The 22940-nt window shown below is 39.8% G+C and overlaps 1 protein-coding gene across 2 annotated transcripts in view; it reads right to left on the bottom strand.

The window, feature by feature from the left end:
• LOC105014997 (astrotactin-2) overlaps positions 1 to 22940 on the bottom strand; it is a 410989-nt gene that overhangs the window by 182875 nt on the left and 205174 nt on the right. For both annotated transcript variants that reach the window (XM_020053557.3, XM_034296748.1), the window contains exons 8-10: positions 15483 to 15567; positions 14856 to 14930; positions 603 to 740 (exon numbers count right to left, since the gene is read on the bottom strand). In XM_020053557.3, coding sequence (XP_019909116.1) covers positions 603 to 740; positions 14856 to 14930; positions 15483 to 15567 — 298 coding nt within the window. The remainder of the gene's footprint in view (positions 1 to 602; positions 741 to 14855; positions 14931 to 15482; positions 15568 to 22940) is intronic.

Below are 22940 nucleotides of genomic sequence, written 5' to 3'. Positions count from 1 at the left end.
TATATATATATTCAGAAAAAGTAGATTTTCTCAGTTGATTATACATTGTCTCAAATGACAAAAATATAATTTATAGCCAACTCCCAGCCAACTGAAGCATGTAACAGTCAGTGATGAGTGCAAGAAGTTGCACTAGTGATGAAATGCATAACTTGTTTTTATCATGTTGTTAGCAATTATAGAAATTAAAATGTTGTCTGCCTCATGGAAACCAGAAAAAAATGATGGACAAATACTGTTTGCTAGTGACACGACATATATAAGCACATTTCTGAAATGTCAGCAAACAAATGCAGGTGAGCCTTTACAAATAAATGGAACATAGAGCATATCTCAGAAAATAGGTTTTCTAAAATAAATATTAATAAAGTGTTGGGTGTGTATTTAGATTTAAAACTTTACAGGACAAAAATAAAATAGGATTTTTGCTAAACTATTTTAAATAATGCTTGGACTAAATGATAAAACAATCAAATGTTATATGTTTGTAGATGCCTCCTGGCTAAAAAAAAAGAAATTAATTCTGTTTTTAATAGAGACAGAACAATCAGAAAACTATATATATATATATATATATATATATATATATAGATATACCTAACCTGATATTCCCAGGGTCCTCTGTCACTAGCACATCAGTCTTGCAGCTGGCGATGGGGTTGACTGAAAGTTCCACTGGTGGTACCACAAAGCTCTTACTGACTGGCAGCCACAAGCCTTGATCCAGGCTATAGGAAGACCTGCATTGGCACAGAAAACAGGATGCTTAAGTGTAAAACAAACAACGTGTGCACCCTCCGTATTAATCAGTCAGAAAAAGAATCAGTCATTTTAAATCAAATCATATAATGCAAGATTATTTAGAGATACTGTATTTCAGAGTGTAAAGGTCAGGTGTGGGGAGGTAATGCAAACAATCTCTAAGGTGCATATGGTGTATGAGTCTGGCAGGGAGAAAACTAGGATTAGCTGTATAGCAGTCTGATGGCCTGGTGATAGTAGCTGGTTTTGAGAACATTGGTCTGAGACACGATTCCCTGATACCACAAAAACCTTTTGTAATGGAGTATTGTTTCACCTCATCAGAAAGCTATGGCATTTTTATTTTAGCTTTGATTTGTTTATGTATTTCCAAAAATTAACAATCTAGTTCAAAACATAAACACAGAAACATAAAAGTATGATCAAATGTCTTCAATTTGATAAAGCCCTTTTTATATCAGCAGTAATCACAAAGTGCTTCTACCGATACCCAGACTAAAACCCAAAAAGCCATCAAATAACAAGAAATGGATGCACAGTGGACTCTGAGTTGGACTCTGAGTTGTAGCTAGTCCTCTTCTTGCTGTGCTGGGTGAAGATTATAAGAGTACATTAAGCCCAGATCAATATTGTTGCTTGATGAAATAATAATATAAAGGAACTGTGTGACACGTTCATGTATGAGCCTTATCATACCTTATAATAAGTCAATATATAGTTACAATTTGTATATCATGTTCAAAATGCATTACATTTATTAATGTCTCAATCATTTTAACGTGACTTCAAAAAGTTTTCAGACTGCTTCACTTCCATATTTTGTTGTGTTACAGACTTAATTCAGAATTGAATGATATTGTTTGTGTACACCCCCATAATTTTTTTATTTGGCCAATTTATTGAAAAGGAAAAACGGTCATATACTCATATACAATCATTAACTAATTGTAGAAGTGCCTTTGGCACCAATCCCACTCTTTTGCATATCCCACTACAAGACTTGCACACCTGTTTTACTCATGCTTTTGGTCTTTTGAGTGTCGTTTAGTATGTAGTAGTATGTAGTTTGTAGTATGTCGAATGCCTTTTACTCAGGAGTCTGTCTAGCCACTGTACCATAAGACCTGGGAGCACGATGTATGTGAGCTCAGCTTGGAGTATCATAACAAAGGGTCTGAATACTCATGTAAATGTGATATTTATGATAGATAAATTTAACTCAATGTTAACAACTGTTCTAACTTCAATGAAGTATCCTAAATAAAATGACACTTATAACTACATTTGAAGTGCATTTAAAAATGTGTGAATGCAACGCCCACGTGGGCAACAACAGTGACACCTGGAGGGGCGTGATTGGGAGGAACGGCCCCCCTGATCTGAACCCAAGTGGTGTTCAGTTATTGGACTTCTGTGCTAGTCACAGTTTGTCCATAACGAAAACCATGTTCAAGCATAAGGGTGTCCATCAATGCACGTGGCACCAGGACACCCTAGGCCGCAGGTCGATGATCGACTTTGTTGTCATCTCATCTGACCTGCGGCCGTATGTCTTGGACACTCGGGTGAAGAGAGGGGCGGAGCAGTCAACTGATCACCACCTGGTGGTGAGTTGGATCCGATGGCGGGGGAGGAAGCTGGACAGACTGGCCGAGTCTCTTGACAGAGAGATCTTTAACTCCCACCTCCGGCAGAGCCTGTCGAGGCGGCAATCCCCGAACCTGGTGGTGGACACCGGAAGTAAGGGATGCCAACAAGCTGAAGAAGGAGTCCTATCAGGCCTGGTTGGCTTGTGGGACTCCTGAGGCAGCTGACGGGTACAGACAGGCCAAGCGGACTGCAGCCCGGGTGGTTGTGGAGGCAAAAATTCGGGCCTGGGAGGAGTTCGGTGAGGCCATGGAGAAGGACTATCGGCTGGCCTCGAAGAGATTCTGGCAAACCATCCGGCGCCTCACGAGAGGGAAACAGTGCCCTACCAACGCTGTTTACAGTAGAGGTGTGCAGCTGTTGACCTCAACTGGGGATGTCGTCGGGCGGTGGAAGGAGTATTTCGAGGATTTTCTCAATCCCGCCGTCACATCTTCCATTGAGGAAGCAGAGGATGAGGGCTCAGAGGTGGGCTCGTCCATCCCCCGGGCTGAAGTCCCAGAGGTGGTCAAGAAACTCCTCGGTGGCAAGGCACCGGGGGTGGATGAGATCCGCCCTGAGTACCTCAAGTCTCTGGATGTTGTGTGGCTGTCTTGGTTGACACGCCTGTGCAAAATCGCGTGGCGTTCGGGGACAGTGCCTCTGGGATGGCAGACCGGGGTGGTGGTCCCTCTTTTTAAGAAGGGGGACCGGAGGGTGTGTTCAAACTATAGGGGGATCACACTTCTCAGCCTCCCCAGGAAAGTCTATGCCAGGGTTCTGGAGAGGAGAATATGGCCGATAGTAGAACCTCGGATTCAGGAGGAACAGTGTGGTTTTCGTCCAGGCCGTGGAACACTGGACCAGCTCTATACCCTCTACGGGGTGTTGGAGGGTTCATGGGAGTTTGCCCAAACAATCCACATGTGTTTTGTGGATTTGAAACAGGCATTTGACTGTGTCCCTCGGGCATCCTGTGGAGAGTGCTTCGGGAATATGGGGTCCTGGGTCCTTTGCTAAGGGCTGTCAGGTCCCTATACGACCGAAGCAGGAGCTTGGTCCGCATTGCCGGCAGTAAGTCAGACTTGTTCCCAGTGCATGTTGGACTCCGGCAGGGCTGCCCTTTGTCGCCGGTTCTGTTCGTAATTTTTATGGACAGAATTTCTAGGCGCAGCCAGGGGCCGGAGGGTGTCAGGTTTGGGGACCACACGATTTCGTCTCTGCTCTTTGCGGATTATGTTGTTGTGTTGGCCCCTTCAAACCAGGACCTTCAGCATGCGCTGGGACGGTTTGCAGCCGAGTGTGAAGCGGTGGGGATGAAAATCAGTACCTCCAAATCCGAGGCCATGGTCCTCAGTCGGAAAAGGGTGGCTTGCCCACTTCAGGTTGGTGGAGAGTGCCTGCCTCAAGTGGAGGAGTTTAAGTACCTAGTGGTCTTGTTCACGAGTGAGGGAAGGATGGAACAGGAGATTGACAGATGGATCGGTGCAGCTTCTGCAGTAATGCGGTCGATGTATCAGTCTGTCGTGGTGAAGAAAGAGCTGAGCCGCAAGGCGAAGCTCTCGATTTACCGGTCAATCTACGTTCCTACTCTCCCCTATGGTCATGAGCTTTGGGTCATGACCAAAAGGACAAGATCCCGGATACAGGCGGCCAAAATGAGCTTTCTCCGCAGGGTGGCTGGGCAATCCCTTAGAGAGAGGGTGAGAAGCTCGATCACCCGGGAGGAGCTCAGAGTAGAGCCGCTGCTCCTCCACATCGAGAGGGGTCAGCTGAGGTGGCTTGGGCATCTGTTTCGGATGCCTCCGGAACGCCTTCCTGGGAAGGTGTTCCGGTCCCGTCCCACCGGGAGGAGACCCCGGGGAAGACCTAGGATACGCTGGAGGGACTATGTCTCCCGGCTGGCCTGGGAACGCCTCGGTGTCCCCCCGGAAGAGCTGGAGGAAGTGTCTGGGGAGAGGGAAGTCTGGGCATCCCTGCTTAGACTGCTGCCCCCGTGACCCGGCCCCGGATAAGCGGAAGATGATGGATGGATGGTAGGATGAATGTAAAAATATTGTCTTCATCATATTCGGATCTCACTGTTCCCTATTATTTATGCAGATGATTGTGATCACAATAGAAGTAACTTACATTAAAAATGTCTTGTATGTCATGGGATTACATTTCAATGTGATAGTTATTTTCCCATTTCCACATTTTAAGACAAGTTATATGTTTAGCATTTAGCATTTAGAATCCTAACTAGAACAAACAAATTTGAACACATTACTCCTGTCCTGGCATCCTTACATTGGCTGCCTGTTAGGGTTAGGGCTGATTTTAAGGTTTTACTCTTAACCTATAAATCAATACATGGACTTGCTCCTACTTACCTTGCTGAAATGATCCAGCCATACATACCTACACGTAACCTTAGATTGCAAGATGCAGGCCTTTTAATTGTACCTAGAATTTCTAAACAAACAGTTGGCGGCAGGGCCTTTTCTCATAGAGCTCCACTCCTGTGGAATGATCTGCCAATTAAGGTTAGAAATGCAAACTCAGTGCAAACTTTCAAGTGTCTACTAAAAACTCATTTCTACAGCACGGTTTATAAGTAGGTGTAGCCTGGCCCGGGGGCGTGAAGGTGACCAGTAGGCTTGATACTGTCCACCCTTGCTGTCTTGCCAGGTGGGCTCTCGTCGCCACTGGGATGCCCTCCCTCCAATGCCCTTCGGGGGAAGAGTCACTGGCTTGTTGTTGACTCTCTATTGCGCACTTGTGCAGTTGGGCTGTACGCTGCTAGCAATACTCGGCCCTCATTCAGGGGGGTTGCGGTTGGTGGGTGTCCCTTTGGTTGATGCCTGGCAATGTGGTTGGATTGATTTCCTGCCTGTTGGGCCCTGTCCGGGGCCTCCCCCGGGTAGGGCCACAGTGTCACCGGACACCCCCGTCTCAGTTTCCAAGGTGTTACGCTGCTATATTATTGTGCTGGGGGACATGAGGGATGTACTACTAACTTTTCTCAGTTTCCTCCAATTTTAAATTTTAGAAGGAGATGAGGTCCTGGTCCACACCTGCGGATTACCTGGTTTGGGGGGACCGTTGCTGTTCCTGTCCCTGTCCACGTGGTCATACTTCTGACCTAGTCTAAAATCAAATATACTCTGGATTTAGCCCAGAGAAATTTATTTATTATTCCAATTGGACTCTTAATATCTCACAGCCAGAAGAGGACTGGTCACCCCTCTGAGCCTGGGTCCTCTCTAGGTTTCTTCCTAAAATTCGACCTTCTTAGGGAGTTTTTCCTAGCCACTGAAATTCAACACTACTGTTGTTTGCTCCTTGGGGTTTAAGGCCGGGTGTCTCTGTAAAGCACTTTGTGACAACTGCTGTTGTAAAAAGCACTTTATAAATAAATTTTGATTTTGATTGATTGAGCATTCTGTACAGGCAGAGTAGGCTATCCAAAATGCCCTTAAATATTTTCAAGTGAGACTTTCAATTGCACTTATCGAGCTCAATGAGGTAATGCACTTTGTCTGAACATGAAAAAGATCAATGTCCCCAGTTCTGAATGGTGGGAAACTTTAAACAGAGCCATCTAAAGGTGATATAAGTGCCTTTGGTTTAAACATTTGTGAAAATGGCTAACCATCACAGTGAACTGAATTGATTAGCTTGAAATCCTCACATGGCTCTTGGAGTGGTCCTTTTTTGTGCATCGATCTGTGCACTCAACTTCCATTTTTCGCTAAAATCACCTTACCCTTACAGGAAAATGAAATGCCTCTACATATTTTGTTTGTTTTTTTATTAAAAAAATTTAAAACATTTTTGAATATGTAAACTACCATTTGGTGTTAAAGGAGGCTATCTGAAAAGAAGCACACAACAATTCAATATGTGAATAGAAATACCTAAATCTAAAGAAGGTCGATGAAGGGAAGACCATTTTGGCTAAGTGGTACTGTACAGAAGCAACATGGGAACAGGACAGATAGCTCCCACTGAACATATTTACCTACTCTAAACTCTAGACAAATTAGACATGGTCCTCTTCACTCATATACTCTGCTAACCACTATGAATGACCACACAAAAAAGTGGTAAAAAACTGGTATATATGAAAATGTATACATTTTTCTCTAACATTTAGGAAAAGCACTTTAAGTGCTAGATTACCTGTGGCTATTTTCTAGGACTTTGACATTATTATAAACCTTCAGAGTAAAGAATTTAAGTTAAGCTGCTGCCATTATCACATTGTTTTATTGTATAGGTTCTTCGTCTGTAGCATTTTAAAGAGGTGTTCAGAGCAATAGGCAGCATGCCACTGGCCCTGACCTGGGATATAGACAGACACAATGAATCCGGCATGATCAATGGCCACATCCACTCATAAATAAGACACTGACTGCCAGTTCCCAGCTCACTCTGTCCTCTCACTCTGCTGCCTATTGATTGGCCCCTTCTCCTCTCCCCATCCATCACACTCAAACCAGGAGGTTGTGGTGTGGGGGGGTACTTGCCTGCATGTACTTGCACACATTCATAAACACGGAAGAAAAGCAGAGATGGGTGACAGCATGTTAGTAAAGTAATATAACTATTCTCCGTGTGTCTTTCCCTGTCAACATCCACAACAAGAATTTAATGATGCCAACCAAAACAATTAGTTCATTAAACCATCTTTTGCTCATGTCTATAACCCTGTTTCCCCCAAGAAAGAAGGTAAGACCCACATGTTGGTAAACACACATTGTGCAGACTATACATTCAAACCTTTTACCCTCAAGGAAGGTTCAAGCCTTTTTGGAAGCCTCATCTTCCAGCTGATATGGTTACAGCTTGCCCATTGTTTTCTAAATTATGTCCACTCTTCATTGCATCCGGATGGTGAAGAACCTATTAGGTGAGTCATGGATATAGTCAAATTAAAGTTCCCTTTCAATCTGTCATTTCTCTTTGACGCATGGGAACATGGATACTGTTGCTATATACAGTATTATTTATATAAGTATTTCCTCCTCTTGCTATATTATTGCTGTGTATAAAATTTTCTTCTTAAATTCTCCGTAGCTCTAGTGTGCTATGCCACCATTCATAGGATTATTGCACTCTATGTATAATATTCATTAACTCTACCAATTGCTGCTAGTTTACACTTATGTATATATCTCAAATACTACCCATATTGCTGCTATATCAATAATACTACTCAGATTGCTGCTAGTGTACAGTACAGTGTTATGTAATTTTATTATTATTTTCTGTCTAGCTATATTTTTGCTTATATACTCTTCTTCTTAACTCTCACTACATAGCTGTAAGGTGCCATGTGCAGGATGACGCTGTGTTGATTGGTGCATTTGACAAATAAACCTTGAAACTTGAAACATACAATCATTCCCCAAGCCAAACAGTTAAAAGTGGCTTACTTAAGGGAAGATGTTGAGAAACGACCTGAAGTATCTTCCAAAAGATTAGACCTCACAGATGCAAAACTCCTAGGTACCAGCTTTCTGGCTGTGGATGTAAAACCTGGCCAAAATGGCAGCTGCCACAGATCCTTGCAGTCTGAACAGTGCTTTGTTTTCAAGTTCATTTTGTGAAAAAATAAATAAATAATCCAACACTCCATGTTAAAAAAATCCCTGTCTATGGGGAAGTTTGCATAATCCCTTTCAGCACTCATGACTATAATATGACAGTGGAAACTGAGTGGTTTAACTGTTGGAAAGCAATAACCACTTGGCAAGCCACTTGGGGGTGCCGCCATATCCCCATGTGGTCCCCACTTTGCTATGGAGGAAACTGGTGTTACCAGCTTCTTAAAATAATCTGATTCTATCAGAGACAGTATTGCATTCTCTGGTACCAGCAACGCTTCAATACCACCAATTTTGCAGCCATGCTATTCCCCTAGCACCATAACTGGATGGCTGTCATGTAGGCATCTTATCCAATCAGTCAGACTCAATGTTTTCTGCCTGAGACTGCTCCCTGACATTCAATTCTGGACCATTTCAATTCTGCTTTGTCTATAACCAATGACTTAGACAGAGAGAAAACTGAGGGGAAGCCAGAGACATTACTACAATTTCTTTGCTGCAATTAACACAATGTGCACAAATTACCAAAGCTCTTTTGTTTTCTGTGTACGTTATAGCAGGTAGTGAAATGTTTAGATATGCTAGTTATTTTGTGCACAGAACAAGTCCAAGGTTGGATGTCTTACAGCACTGGGATGGTAAGGCTTCCACTAACAAGAAAGTGACATTCAAAGGTGCTTTCCAGTCGCTTGATTACCCCATTTAAATTGTTTTTGGAGGAGCCTGGTAATTTTTTTAAAAGCAACCTTGGTCCTGTCTCAGAAATATCACCACCAATCACATACCCCATAAAAATGAAATTCTGGTGTACAGCAGGTTGTTTAGGGAGGGAGGATGCAATGCTCCAGAATCAATTGTCATTGTTAGATTGTCTTCTAAAACCAAATAGTTTCACAAGGTGGGACTTTTTTAGCTGGAAGGAGATTTCAGAATATCATCTGACCAAAGTGGCTCTTTAAAAAAATCTAACATATTGGTAAATTACCAAAACTGGAACTCCTGCGATCTAAGAATTTTGAGGTCAACTGTCCTCACCTGCTAGCTAGCTATTCAGTCTAGGTTTGTCGCATTATACCCGTATTCACAATAACCGTGATATTTCAAAATTAAATGACATTGTATTTTTCCCAAAAAGTTTTTTCAATAGCTTATCCATGTCACCTATAGACAAATGATGCATGTTCTTAAACTAGAAGTCTGGGTCAAAACGCTCAGACTGAAATTAACTCGTTAGCCCACTAGAGTGCCCGGGAGAGAGTCACAAAGATGCGCTGTTTTGTAACCTGTTCACCTGGAGAAAATGATGTGGATTTTTCCTAACACTTCTATAGCTTATTCATGTAACATATGGGCAAACGGTGCATGTGCTTAAACTATGAGTCTGGACTTATACACTGGCATTTGAATTAACGCAAAGACGTGCCATTTTTGTAGCCTATTCACTAGGCGAACATTGTTGTTGATCTTTTGTTTATTTTGTTGCCTTTGCACTATCAAATAAATGTCATTCCTTTTTTTGTACACACATTATTTATTTTTTGTTCAGTCATGGTTACAGATTCTCTCTCCACCTCCCTACACTCGTATTTTGAGAATAATTAATTTGCTAAAAAAGACAAAACACACAATGAACAAAGTTGAAGATGAATTTGGCTGATAGCATTATTAATTTATCTTCTTCAAATATTCTATAGACATAGTGATAATATCATTATCGTGAATTATTTTGGCCACAATAATCGTGTAGTGAAAATCTGATATCATGACTGCACTAATTCAGCCTGACCTGTGCTGATGGAACAAATTACCTGGAACCAACTTGTGGAAAAGATCTTCACTTACTAGCCAGCTAGCACATTGTAAAAGCAAATAGTTGTGGGATCAGAGCATGAACAGGAGTTGGTCAAAATAATGGAAACACCTAATATATCAATATCAAGGACCTAATAAGGAGAAGGCCAACCTTTTGCTTTCAGAACAGTTCAAATTATTCTTGTAATGCTCTCATATAATCCTGTAATGCTCTCATATATCCTGAACTGTGTGTAGTGGGATATTGCACCATTCTCAAAGAAGAAAAGCCTTTTTTGAGGAATGAAGGAGGTGGAAATCTGCTTCCCAATCTGTCCTCCAGAACGACCCATAAAGTTTCAGTTATGTTAATATCTGATGACTGGGGAGGCCATGGAAGGCATTTGATCTAATCCTCACGTTCATAAAACCTTTCTTGAATTAAAAAGTAATGTGTTGCAGTAAAAATAAAACTTTTGCAGAAACAATTAACATATGCCTCTCAAAGAAAGCTTCATTTCAACCGCCAGTCCCTCCACTCAAACAGATGTAAACGCATTTTCTAAACGCAACGCAAACTTTATGATACAGCATTATCTAGATTTGTGGGTGTAGGGTCAGGTGCGGGCTTCAGAATGTCCTGACTATTAAAATACCCTGACTATAAGGATCATTTGGAATTAAAGCCATATGAGGTTGAGAAAAAAACTAAGACATATATATATATATATATATATATATATATATATATATATATATATATATATATATATATATACTGTCTATGGTGTTTATATGGAGATTTGATATTAATGTCATGAATATGATGGGAAATGAAGTGTTGTTTTCAAGCGCAGGGCGCAGCACTTGTTTATTTAGTAATGTCCCACAGCAGGAAGCTGGTGACTTTGTCAAAGGACAGGCAGAAGGTCATACACAGGAAATCAACAAAGGTCAGGCAAAAGTACAGGAGGGTCAGCAGGGTCCACACTAAACTTTATTTTTAATTTTTAAACCCAATAGAAGACGACAACGGTTTGGGCGCGCACAGAGGGGGGTGAAGGAGTGGTACAGACACATTAATTAATTAATTAATTTGAGAACAAGCAAAACATTTAAGCCGCAACAGTGACAAAGATGACTGACAGATGTTTTCTTACAATACTACAATATGAAAAATAGGTAAATTACCTGAGTGAAGTTGGCCCCCCACCCAAAGCAAAACTTCAGCAAAATAGGCTTAATTGTTTGTGCTCTGTTTGTGCTGGTTTCTGTTGTTAAAATGTTTGTTTGTGCTATCATATTCTAGATATTAAAGAATATTTCATTGGTCATTCTGAGGTTAGTCAGACCCCCAACATGCTCCAAATTTAACCAAAATAGTCCTGTTTGTGCTTCATTTGTGCCGGTTTGTGCTGTTAAAAGTTTCATTAACAAATTACTTTTAACTTGTAACAGGTTTTGACATCTGACCGTTGCTCAGTCACCAGGGGGGCAACACTTTGTACACGTTCCAATTTGTTTAGCTTGCATAGAGTCCAACGGCACAGGCATACCATAATTAGGTCATTTCATTCTATTACCTATCATCTATCATTATGAGTTTATGCAAGCCTCACCACTTTTTTTACTGTGTGTGGCAGAATCGTGTGAATCAGCCTATTTAAGCCATTTATCAATTTGCACAGATATTCAGACAAAATTCACCAGAAGTCGTCAGTGGCAGTTGTCTTGTCATTTATACGATCACCATGAACAAATACACTCACCTAAAGGATTATTAGGAACACCTGTTCAATTTCTCATTAATGCAATTATCTAATCAACCAATCACATGGCAGTTGCTTCAATGCATTTAGGGTTGTGTTCCTGGTCAAGACAATCTCCTGAACTCCAAACTGAATGTCAGAATGGGAAAGAAAGGTGATTTAAGCAATTTTGAGCGTGGCATGGTTGTTGGTGCCAGACGGGCCAGTTTGAGTATCTGCTCAGTTACTGGGATTTTCACGCACAACCATTTCTAGGGTTTACAAAGAATAGTGTGAAAAGGGAAGAACATCCAGTGTGTGGCAGTCCTGTGGGCAAAAATGCCTTGTTGATGCTAGAGATCAGAGGAGAATGGGCCGACTCATTCAAGCTGATAGAAGAGCAACTTTGACTGAAATAACCACTCGTTACAACCAAGGTATGCAGCAAAGCATTTGTGAAGCCACAACACGCACAACCTTGAGGCGGGTGGGCTACAACAGCAGAAGACCCCACCGGGTACCACTCATCTCCACTACAAATAGGAAAAAGAGGCTACAATTTGCACAAGCTCACCAAAATTAGACAGTTGAAGACTGGAAGAATGTTGCCTGGTCTGATGAGTCTCGATTTCTGTTGAGACATTCAGATGGTAGAGTCAGAATTTGGCGTAAACAGAATGAGAACATGGATCCATCATGCCATGTTACCACTGTGCTGGCTGGTGGTGGTGGTGGTGTAATGGTATGGGGGATGTTTTCTTGGCACACTTTAGGCCCCTTAGTGCCAATTGGGCATCGTTTAAATGCCACGGCCTACCTGAGCATTGTTTCTGACCATGTCCATCCCTTTATGACCACCATGTACCCATCCTCTGATGGCTACTTCCAGCAGGATAATGCACCGTGTCACAAAGCTCAATTCATTTCAAATTGGTTTCTTGAACATGACAATGAGTTCACTGTACTGAAATGGCCCCCACAGTCACCAGACCTCAACCCAATAGAGCATCTTTGAGATGTGGTGGAACGGGAGCTTCGTTCCCTGGATGTGCATCCCACAAATCTCCATTAACTGCAAGATGCTATCCTATCAATATGGGCCTACATTTCTAAAGAATGCTTTCAGCATCTTGTTGAATCAATGCCACGTAGAATTAAGGCAGTTCTGAAGGCGAAAGGGGGTCAAACACAGTATTAGTATGGTGTTCCTAAAAATCCTTTAGGTGGATTTGAGTGTAGTTGGAGCCACAAACTCAAATGTAATGATTTGGTTACTTATGAACAGATCGGTATACTTTGTTTTGCTGTAGGATGCCCACAAGCCATCCTATAGACCGGAACTCAGTTAAAAAAGCAGTATATGTAAAGTGTGTTGAAACACGATTTGTTGTACTTTAGTATATTAAATAGTATTAAAATAACAGGTGAGTACTATTTAAATAGTAATACGTATACTATAGTGATAGTGGGTTTAAAAGGACCATCTTATTTCCTACATTAGTATACTTAAAACAGATTATCAGAAATATCTTGTTAGCACTTGAAATATTCCCTGAATATATTTCAAATATATGATTTATTTGAAATACATTAGGAGTATATTCTAGCTGTACTAAAATTCACTAAATGTATTTCCAATTGTGTATTATATGTATACCAAAGGATGAATTGGGTCCATTTTAACACACTGAAGTTTAATCCACTTTAATTGGTACCTAAATATAATATTACTACTATTAAGTATACTAAAATACAACAAAAGTGGTTCCAAAATAATAATTTTGGGATCTTATATAGATAGCTGTGTGACTTTCTGAATGTCACGTCAACTGAATTACCACAAGTGGATTTCTATGAAGTTGTAGAAACATCTCGAAAATGATCAATGGAAACGAGAGGCAGCTGAGCTCAATTTTGAGTTATCATTTAATAGCGTCTGAGTACATATGCAGTTTATTTTTTATGTTTATATGCAAACATTTCTTAAAAACTGTTTTTGCTTTATCCCTTTTAGATTAAGGCTGTAACGTCAAACATTGGAAAAGTTGAGCCAGTCTGAATACTTTCCATATGTGCGGTATGGAATTCAAATATTTCAACCCATCCCTACTCAGCCAGCTGATGTTAGACAAGTAAATTACCTACCCTTGTAACAGCTTTTACAAGTTGTAATTGACAATGATTTTGACAGTAGTGCCACCTTTAACGCAGATGAAAATAGAGCCCTCGATATGAATTATATACCGAATTTGTAAGGCAGTGACTCTACACAACATCATTGTAGCATTTAAGGTTATTCTGAAGTGTCATAAAAACCTATAGCCCATTTCAACAATTACATCACCAATACTTTTTTTTCTCTTTTACTTCTTAACCTTCCCACGTGTAACACCACCAAGAAATTGCACCTTTGAGATACATCCACTAATCTGCCTGTAAGAAGCAGGGGTTTGAAGCCCTTAAAAAGCTTGATTGTCTGGCACAGCTGTATCTAACTGAATTGGGCCTTTTTGTTAGCATTTCAATAAATGTCTAAGAAAATGTTCCAGTCAAGAAAGACCCTGTCACAAAGACTGTCCCTAAGAGCACTTATAAGCTCTATCCAGCACATCACCTCTGGCTATTATTTCACAGGATCACAGTCTATATGTACATGTCTGTATGTCTGTATGTCTGCGCTATGAGTACTCTTTATAACTGTATGTTGTCTTGCACTGTTATGCCTTTGGGCAGGTCACCATTTGCAAATGAAAACTGGTTCTCAATAGGATTACTCTGTAAAAGAATAATGAAATAAATAAAACCCATGTCAACTATTGTGTTCAGAACAGGAGAAGAGGCAGTAGGGGGAGACAATCATAATAACCCTGGGTCATATAGTGAGGAGTGGTGACTCATATGTTTATAACGTTCCATTTTTACTTTAAATATCTGGCCAACCACTAGCAATTTAATAACACAAAAGTGCTTGTAAAATGTACTATTTTAAGACTCAACTTTAGGGGTTCATCCCTATGCATATCCTCCAGTTTTGGTGATGTCACGTAAAGGTGATTGTGCTCCATGAAATTTAACAAGGGCCATTTAACAAGGGTCACTCAGTCAGTCAGTCACTCACTCAATCAGTTAGAGACATTTGCTCTAGTTGGCTGACTCCCATAACACTGTCCGGTAAATATAGCAAAATATGTGTTTCAGTTTTCACATCATGATAAGTCAAACCCTTATTACAGCATCCTCTGGTCCATTTAGTGTTTTCAGGGTGAAAACCATGTAACCAAATTACATGGTTTCCAACATAGTGAAATATTCTGTTTGCATTTCTTCTCACCTGAAGATCTTTTCTGGTGCTTGTTCTCCTGTAACAATGTCATATCCCTTTTCCAGGTTAGTATAGGGCCAGGGACTGGGGAAAGAGCAGGGAGCGAGTATACAGTATTATTGACAATACACTACACAAATAATATTTATGAACACATTGAGAAAAAATGATATTCAAGCAAATGTACATGTATTTCTCTAAACAGCAGAAGCAAATATATTTTTAATCATGCCATGTGCCAAATACATTTCATATGCAACAAAATGTATAAATGATTTGATAAGGTACCTCAGTATGAAAAAAAGTTACACAAGGTTGAGATACACAATTCACTTTAAAGATTATCCTCCTCTTCTCCTAAATTATTGAGGAAGGATTAAATCTGTGATTTGCAGGAAGGAACTGAGTCCAACTGATGATAGGGGATTTGCATGGCAAGATGAGGCTAGCTTTTTATTGGCGTGGCTGTTGGGCAAGTCAAGTTAATTGGGATGCAGAGTCCGAATCAGAAAGGGCTTACACTTGAGTGAGCACATGGTGAGGTGATGAATGTATAATCGATGTCTCTCTTCCTTCCACCCTAATCTCAAGCTTACCACCCCAGGGAGTGTGTGGGGCAGAGTCGGCAGTACCTACCCTTCGTTGCGACCCCAGTCGCTGCGAACACAGAGGTGTTTATGCACTGGGTCAAGGGAATAGCCATCGTGACAGCTGCATTCTCCTGCGTGAAGAGAGTGTACAAAGTGACAGATATATTAATTTCCCCTGCAGCCAAATAAATTACCCAGTGTGTCTTCCCTGCTCATCCATCAACAGGCATAGGCCCTGTTCAATAATCAGTTGGCACCAGACTAGATTTGGCAGCTAGTGCTCAACACCAACCTTCTTAATGTTCTCTAGCAATAACTAACATCACCTAAGTAAGCAACTCACAAACGCTCAAATTCTAATCTAAAGTGAATAGGCCAAAATGCCAACTCAAGACTCACCACCATAACCATCTATGGCATTTTCGAATCAACCCATGGTTTCTTGCAAATGTTTCTCTTAAGTCCACATCTACCACACGTCTAGCTACTCAAGCTACCTTCTTTTGTCCTTATTGTTTTTATGCCAAAGAAAAAGGTGTGTTGCACTGAAAGGACAGTGTTTCGGAAAATAGCATACACAGTGCAATGACACTGTTAAAAAGGACAAATACTGACAAAAATACATGATGAAAAAACAAAGAATGAACACAATTACTATATTCCTTGTATTCCCGCATAAAGTATTCAAGGTAGGGACAACAATACACTACTGCTCATTTTGCATCCTAAATGGTTTTAGACCGTACAGAATCAAAGCAGGTGAAAGATCCACAGGTTTTCTACCCAGGCCTCAGGGAGATGATTAATGATCTGTATCCTGCTATGCATCCAACTCAGCCCTGAGTCTGCTGCAGAACATTGTGTTTCTGAACAATCTTTTGTTATAGAAATAAGTAGTTGTGATTGGCCTATTGAACATTTCAGCAAGGAATAAATACAGGTATTATCGCTTCGCTGTGTTTAGACTAACTCTTATCCACCATAGCCATAGAAAACTGCTCCAGACTTCATCCTGAATGTTTCTTTTGCTATGGGCCCATGTATGACTGGGGTTTTGCAAAATGCTATGAATAAGATAACAGATGATTGTCATCTATGGTAGAATTCTATTTTAGGGACAATACCTTCCTCATTTCATTGAAATGCAGTATGTTGATATTCAGAAGATTGTTCACTACATCTTTTTTACCTGTGTGCCTGCATTACACAATATATTATTCAGCCCTGTCTATATTCCCAATGGGTACACTGGATTTCACATCAATAACTCAATTTCACAAGGTTTTATTACTGCATTTTGTTTTGCATTGTTTATGAGGGCTAAGGGCATATGAAACTGATTAGGTAATTCTAGTACTACTATATAAATAATAGCAATAATATTGTACCCTTCAAATTGTAATATTGTTTGACCCCGTTATTGCTAGTTATTATTCCAATTAACATCAAAAAATAAATGAGAATAAACTAAATATAAATCTCTTTGCATATTATGCTACATATTCCCTTCAAGAATCATTGATCAGTGAATTCATGTACAATATTGACTTATTATGGTAAGAAAAACATTTATGGCGCTTTCTGTGATATTAAAATAAATAAACTACTTAATGCTAATCTTCTATGTTTGGTACAGCTCTTTTTAAAAGCCTACAGTACAGGTGTTAAATGTCTATATTGACGTTGTGGGTTTGAGTTGGTGATAACGTTGTAATTTCATAGCGCAAACCTATAAACTGGTCTTTAGGGTTCTTTCAGATGGGCATAACACTGTAAAAAACATGTTGAGAGGAGTAATGAAATGCCATTCAAATTTAAAAACCAAGTCCTTAATAATTCATTAAGTGAGGTTATGGGGCTGCACTAGAGGTTAAATTAATGCACTAGTAGCTAAGTCAACAGGGAATGTGAGAATGTACAGAACTTTGTGTTGCTAACTACCTGCTGAGTACCTACGGTGGGGAGAACAAGTATTTGATACACTGCCGATTTTGCAGGTTTTCCTACTTATAAAGCATGTAGAGGTCTGTCATTTTTATCACAGGTACACTTCAACAAAAATCCAGAAAATCACATTGTATGATTTTTAAATAATTAATTTGCCTTTTATTGCATGACATAAGTATTTGATCACCTACCAACCAGTAAGAATTCCGGCTCTCACAGATCTGTTAGTTTTTCTTTAAGAAGCCCTCCTGTTCTCCACTCATTACCTGTATTGACTGCAACTGTTTGAACTCGTTACCTGTATAAAAGACACCTGTCCACACACTCAATCAAACAGACTCCAACCTCTCCACAATGGCCAAGACCAGAGAGCTGTGTAAGGACATCAGGGATAAAATTGTAGACCTGCACAAGGCTGGGATGGGCTACAGGACAATAGGCAAGCAGCTTGGTGAGAAGGCTGTTGGCGCAATTATTAGAAAATGGAAGAAGTTCAAGATGACGGTCAGGGGCTCCATGCAAGATCTCACCTCATGGGGCATCAATGATCATGAGGAAGGTGAGGGATCAGCCCAGAACTACACGGCAGGACCTGGTCAATGACCTGAATAGAGCTGGGACCACAGTCTCAAAGAAAACCATTAGTAACACACTACGCCGTCATGGATTAAAATCCTGCAGCGCATGCAAGGTCCCCCTGCTCAAGCCAGCGCATGTCCAGGCCCGTCTGAAGTTTGCCAATGACCATCTGGATGATCCAGAGGAGGAATGGGAAAAGGTCATGTGGTCTGATGAGACAAAAATAGAGCTTTTTGGTCTAAACTCCACTCGCCGTGTTTGGAGGAAAAAGAAGGATGAGTACAACCCCAAGAACACCATCCCAACCGTGAAGCATGGAGGTGGAAACATCATTCTTTGGGGATGCTTTTCTACAAAGGGGACAGGACGACTGCACTGTATTGAGGGGAGGATGGATGGGGCCATGTATCGCGAGATCTTGGCCAACAACCTCCTTCCCTCAGTAAGAGCATTGAAGATGGGTCGTGGCTGGGTCTTCCAACATGACAACAACCCAAAACACACAGCCAGGGCAACTAAGGAGTGGCCCCGTAAGAAGCATCTCAAGGTCCTGGAGTGGCCTAGCCAGTCTCCAAACCTGAACCCAATAGAAATTCTTTGGAGGGAGCTGAAAGTCCGTATTGCCCAGCGACAGCCCCGAAACCTGAAGGATCTGGAGAAGGTCTGTATGGAGGGGTGGGCCAAAATCCCTGCTGCAGTGTGTGTAAACCTGGTCAAGAACTACAGGAAACGTGTAATCCCTGTAATTGAAAACAAAGTTTTCTGTACCAAAAATTAAGTTCTGCTTTTCTGTATAAAATACTTTTTTAATGATAAAATGCTAATTAATTACTTAATGTGATTTTCTGGATTTTTGTTTTAGGTTCCGTCACTCACAGTTGAAGAGTACCTATGATAAAAATTACAGACTTCTACATGCTTTGTAAGTGGGAAAACCTGCAAAATCGGCAGTGTATCAAATACTTGTTCTCCCAACTGTACCTGCAAAGTAAAAGGATTTGATGTGATATCACCCTTTGCTCACAAAGGTTGCATTTCTAATTTACTTTTTTTTAATGAGAGCTGCCTTTAAAGAATCTAAACAGGGATATGTTATGTTAAGGTAATAGAATATCATTCAGAGAAATTCTCATTAAATAAGAAATGTAAAACAATTATTTAAGTCTGGGATCCATATAACAATTATCTTTATTATAAATTAGATATAAACCCATTGATTATAAACTAATATAACTCGTTCAATTGTCATACACAACCTGAAACCAAGCTATTAACTTTTTTTATCCCAGCCTTCGGAAACAATGCAAATGTAAACAGACACTGTTTACCCGTTAAGGGCCTCACATTTGATCGTAAAAATATTTTCTTAAATCATTTATTGTTACAACATCTGATATTAACTGGTAAATGTGTTTACATTTTACTGTAAAAAATATGCATTGTTAAAAATTATACATATTTATAAAATAAGCTCTGAGGTTAGCGCAGAATGCTTAGCACTGGAATTGCTTATGAATTGCTTGGCTATGGTGGAGGGCTGCACCAATGAGATATTAGGGATTTCATTTAAGTAATTATCTGCAATTAAATATTATTGATAATTCAAAAGTTTGGGGTCACTAAGTAATGTCCTTGATTTGGAAAGAAAACCACACAAAATAACATTAGACATTGTTAATGTTGCAACTATTGTAGCTGGAAATGGCAAATTATTAATGAAATATCTACATACTGTAGCCGTACACAACCCCATTATCACCAACCATCAGTCCTGTGTTTCAATGGCATGGTGTGTTTACTAATCCAAGTATTTCCTGTGATGTTGGACCAGACCTAGTAAACAGGACTATTTAGATTGAAGAAAATATGGCTTAATATGCAATGTTTCATGCTAGAAACAAGATTAAATGAAATATAGGGTTCACCATTTTAAATGTGCAAGGAAGGTCACTACATTTTTGAAGGGCCATACATTTTCATATCAGAGAGATTAGACTTTCTTCAGATATCCCTCATTGTAAATAATTCACTTTCTCCAACAGTTCCCAGCATTTACAACAAATAGTCAGATCAAAAATCTACATATTTATAGATTTTCTCTCACATGCACTTGAACACAACCATGGCTCTGCATTTTCTCTTCTCCTCTCCCAGTCCAAACCTCGAATAAAATCAATCTTCACAACAAGATATTTTAATAATGCTATTAAACCAGAACCCCTCAATCATCAGGGCATTTCTTGCATTCACAAAAAATCTAAATTAAACACAGTGTTAACTAATCATCTACATCTTTATTGTTCCCAGAAGTAAATCTGATGTGATTAATTACATGTTTAATTAGAATGGTTTCTTATCTCAGACAGTACATGAGCCCTTTTCACATTTCAAGATTCACAGCATAAACCGGGAAATATAAAATGTTGTCACAGTTCATATTTCCACCGTTAAACCATTTCAGAGCACAAGCAATGCTATTTAGAGAACTTGAATGTTTTAATCATTGACAAAATCTCTTGGTGGAGTTTTGTGGGGGGTGGGCTGGATAATGACCATTTCAAGACACATTACTTATGGTAGGAACCAGAGAGTATTTACTGAAATTGGGGGACAATGGTGTGAGTAGTGGAATTTGGGCTTGAATTTGTATGCAACTGTCAACAAGACAGGCAGTATAATTTCATCGGCAGCCCCCCAGTGATAAGATATTCTATTGTGGGCCATGTCATTCATTTATTGACCTCCACTATGATTAGGTTAATAGTTAATACAGGGAGGAGGAAGAGAACAGTGGAAGAGGCTGGACATTAATTCATCAAGCCAGTGGTGTGATCATGACAGTGATGGTATGCTGGGAGACATTGGAGGGTGTGTGACAGAGAGACCTTGATTAAGGTGGCTGTTAAAATATCCAAAGTTAAAACCAACAAGAAATTTGCAAACAGACCCAATTTAACAATGAATATGTTCATAACTGACCCTAGCGGCCAGATTCCAATGGTAAACCAAACTCATATGTTGACAGTGAATGTTATCGCAATTTGTTAATGACCATTAGCAATCGGGTATGTTGATATTGAATGTAATTGCACTGCTGATATGTTCATGAATGTAATCGCGGGCTCCATAAAAAGTATACATGCATGTAATTCCTTGTAATTCACCAACAATTTTAATATAAGAAGGAAAAAAATATGTTTTTAGAAAGGTATAGGGATGTATTAAAATATATTTAACATTCTGTTTAAAGGGATAGTTTCACCTAGATTAATATTTGGGTGAAATTTTGCTCACCCTGAATTGTTCGGGGAGGATTCACGTCTTTCCCAGCCTGGAACTAGATTCATTAGCATCGTCCAAAGTCATGAATTGTCCTGAGCAACAAAAATTGCATTGCAGGCGGAAAACAACTCCAATACACTTCAAACTAAGACTAGTGGTGTTGTTTACCTCAAAGAACATGTCAATTTTGTATTCCTCAAAATAATGTTTTATCATTGTGATGACTGTTTGTCGTGAGGTGAAGCCAGACAGACAGGGAGTGTTCTTGTTTTACAAAAATGTTTCCTTTAGCAAAGACGTTCACACACAGGGCCTTTTTTGCCTGTGTTGTTGTGAATTTTTAAGAATAAATTCAACTGGTTTCTGATCAACTAGCAAAGTTGTTCATCACAGTTTCAACATTTATTTGTTTTACAAACTAAGAATAACAGCACTGTCAGAGTTCCATTCCCCCATTTTATGTGAGCATAAGTATTGGTATATTTCGCTTACAGGTGTTTCATTGGTGTCCCTAATACAGCATCACAAAATCCTATTAAATATGTTTTAGCAGAGGACTAAGGTTTCTGCCAATGCAGAAGAGTCTTGCTGATTGTGCCAATCCATTTCACTGCCTCACCTTTATCTTCATGAGGTAACCTTCAGTGTATACTTAACTGAGGCACAATGCTGATTAATCATCACTCATAATTTCTCAAATCTGACAACACTGTTAAGTGTTTCTTGAAAAGTGTGCTGGGGGTTAGAGGGGGTTAGAGGATACTGTGACTGTGTTTATATATTATTGAGATTGTTTGCTAACAAATTAAATCATTAATGTAATGTAAACATTTTGTTGTTCAGTGCAAACCATAACCTATGTCCCAGGGCCAAGGCCAAAGAGGAGGTTTATTTTCAGCTAAAACTGTCCACAGCCTCTGATTTCAACTGTTTACTTTCGGTTTGTGGTTTTGGTTTCCAATGACCATTGTTACGTCATTTTGTTCTCAACGAATTACACAATGTACAGTAAGATTTTGATCTTTAATATATCTCCTTCATCGAGACCTGATGTGTGATTAAACTGTTCCCATGATTTTTTTTAAGCAGTGTATTTTGAGTGACACTGACTTTCTCAATGAAGATATAAATAAAGAATTGTTATGAAATGCCCATGAGCTTGGGCCAAAAGCTTTCTTTTTAAGAAATATAATTGAGTGAAATATAATATGTGTGATCCAATATAGTTAAGACATTTGTGAAACCATACCTAGTCTAATGTCAGCACTCTGGGCGCAGCACTTTGAGATTATGATGTGTGTGGAAAGTAGGGTAATATCCTGTACACCAGGCATCTACAACAGGTCGATTGCAAGCTACTAGAAGCTCGCCACCTAATTACTCATTAATCACTAACTAGGTGGGACAACCACAAAAGTACATTACCTAACAGCAAAGTCAGTGAATGTGGAGGTGAGCAAGAATGTAAACTGAAAAATGATGTATACAAGATTATAAAAAAAAAAAAATCTATCTACATTTCTGTGGGGAGTTCAGAGTGAGCAAGTTACAATTGAGGGCAGAACAAGCTGTTTGTCTGTATCCTCCAAGACAATGAATAAATCTCACTTTCCACAACAATGCTTGATTGCAGTTTATTTGACTGGTCCTACATTTCTGTTTCTCACAATCTAAAAATGCCATAAGCCTGGGATTA

This window comes from Esox lucius, chromosome 14 (genome assembly GCF_011004845.1).
Source record: "Esox lucius isolate fEsoLuc1 chromosome 14, fEsoLuc1.pri, whole genome shotgun sequence".
Classification (NCBI taxonomy): domain Eukaryota; kingdom Metazoa; phylum Chordata; class Actinopteri; order Esociformes; family Esocidae; genus Esox; species Esox lucius.
The sequence above is the reverse complement of the archived record's forward strand: the minus strand, read 5'-3'. Positions and strand labels throughout refer to the sequence as shown.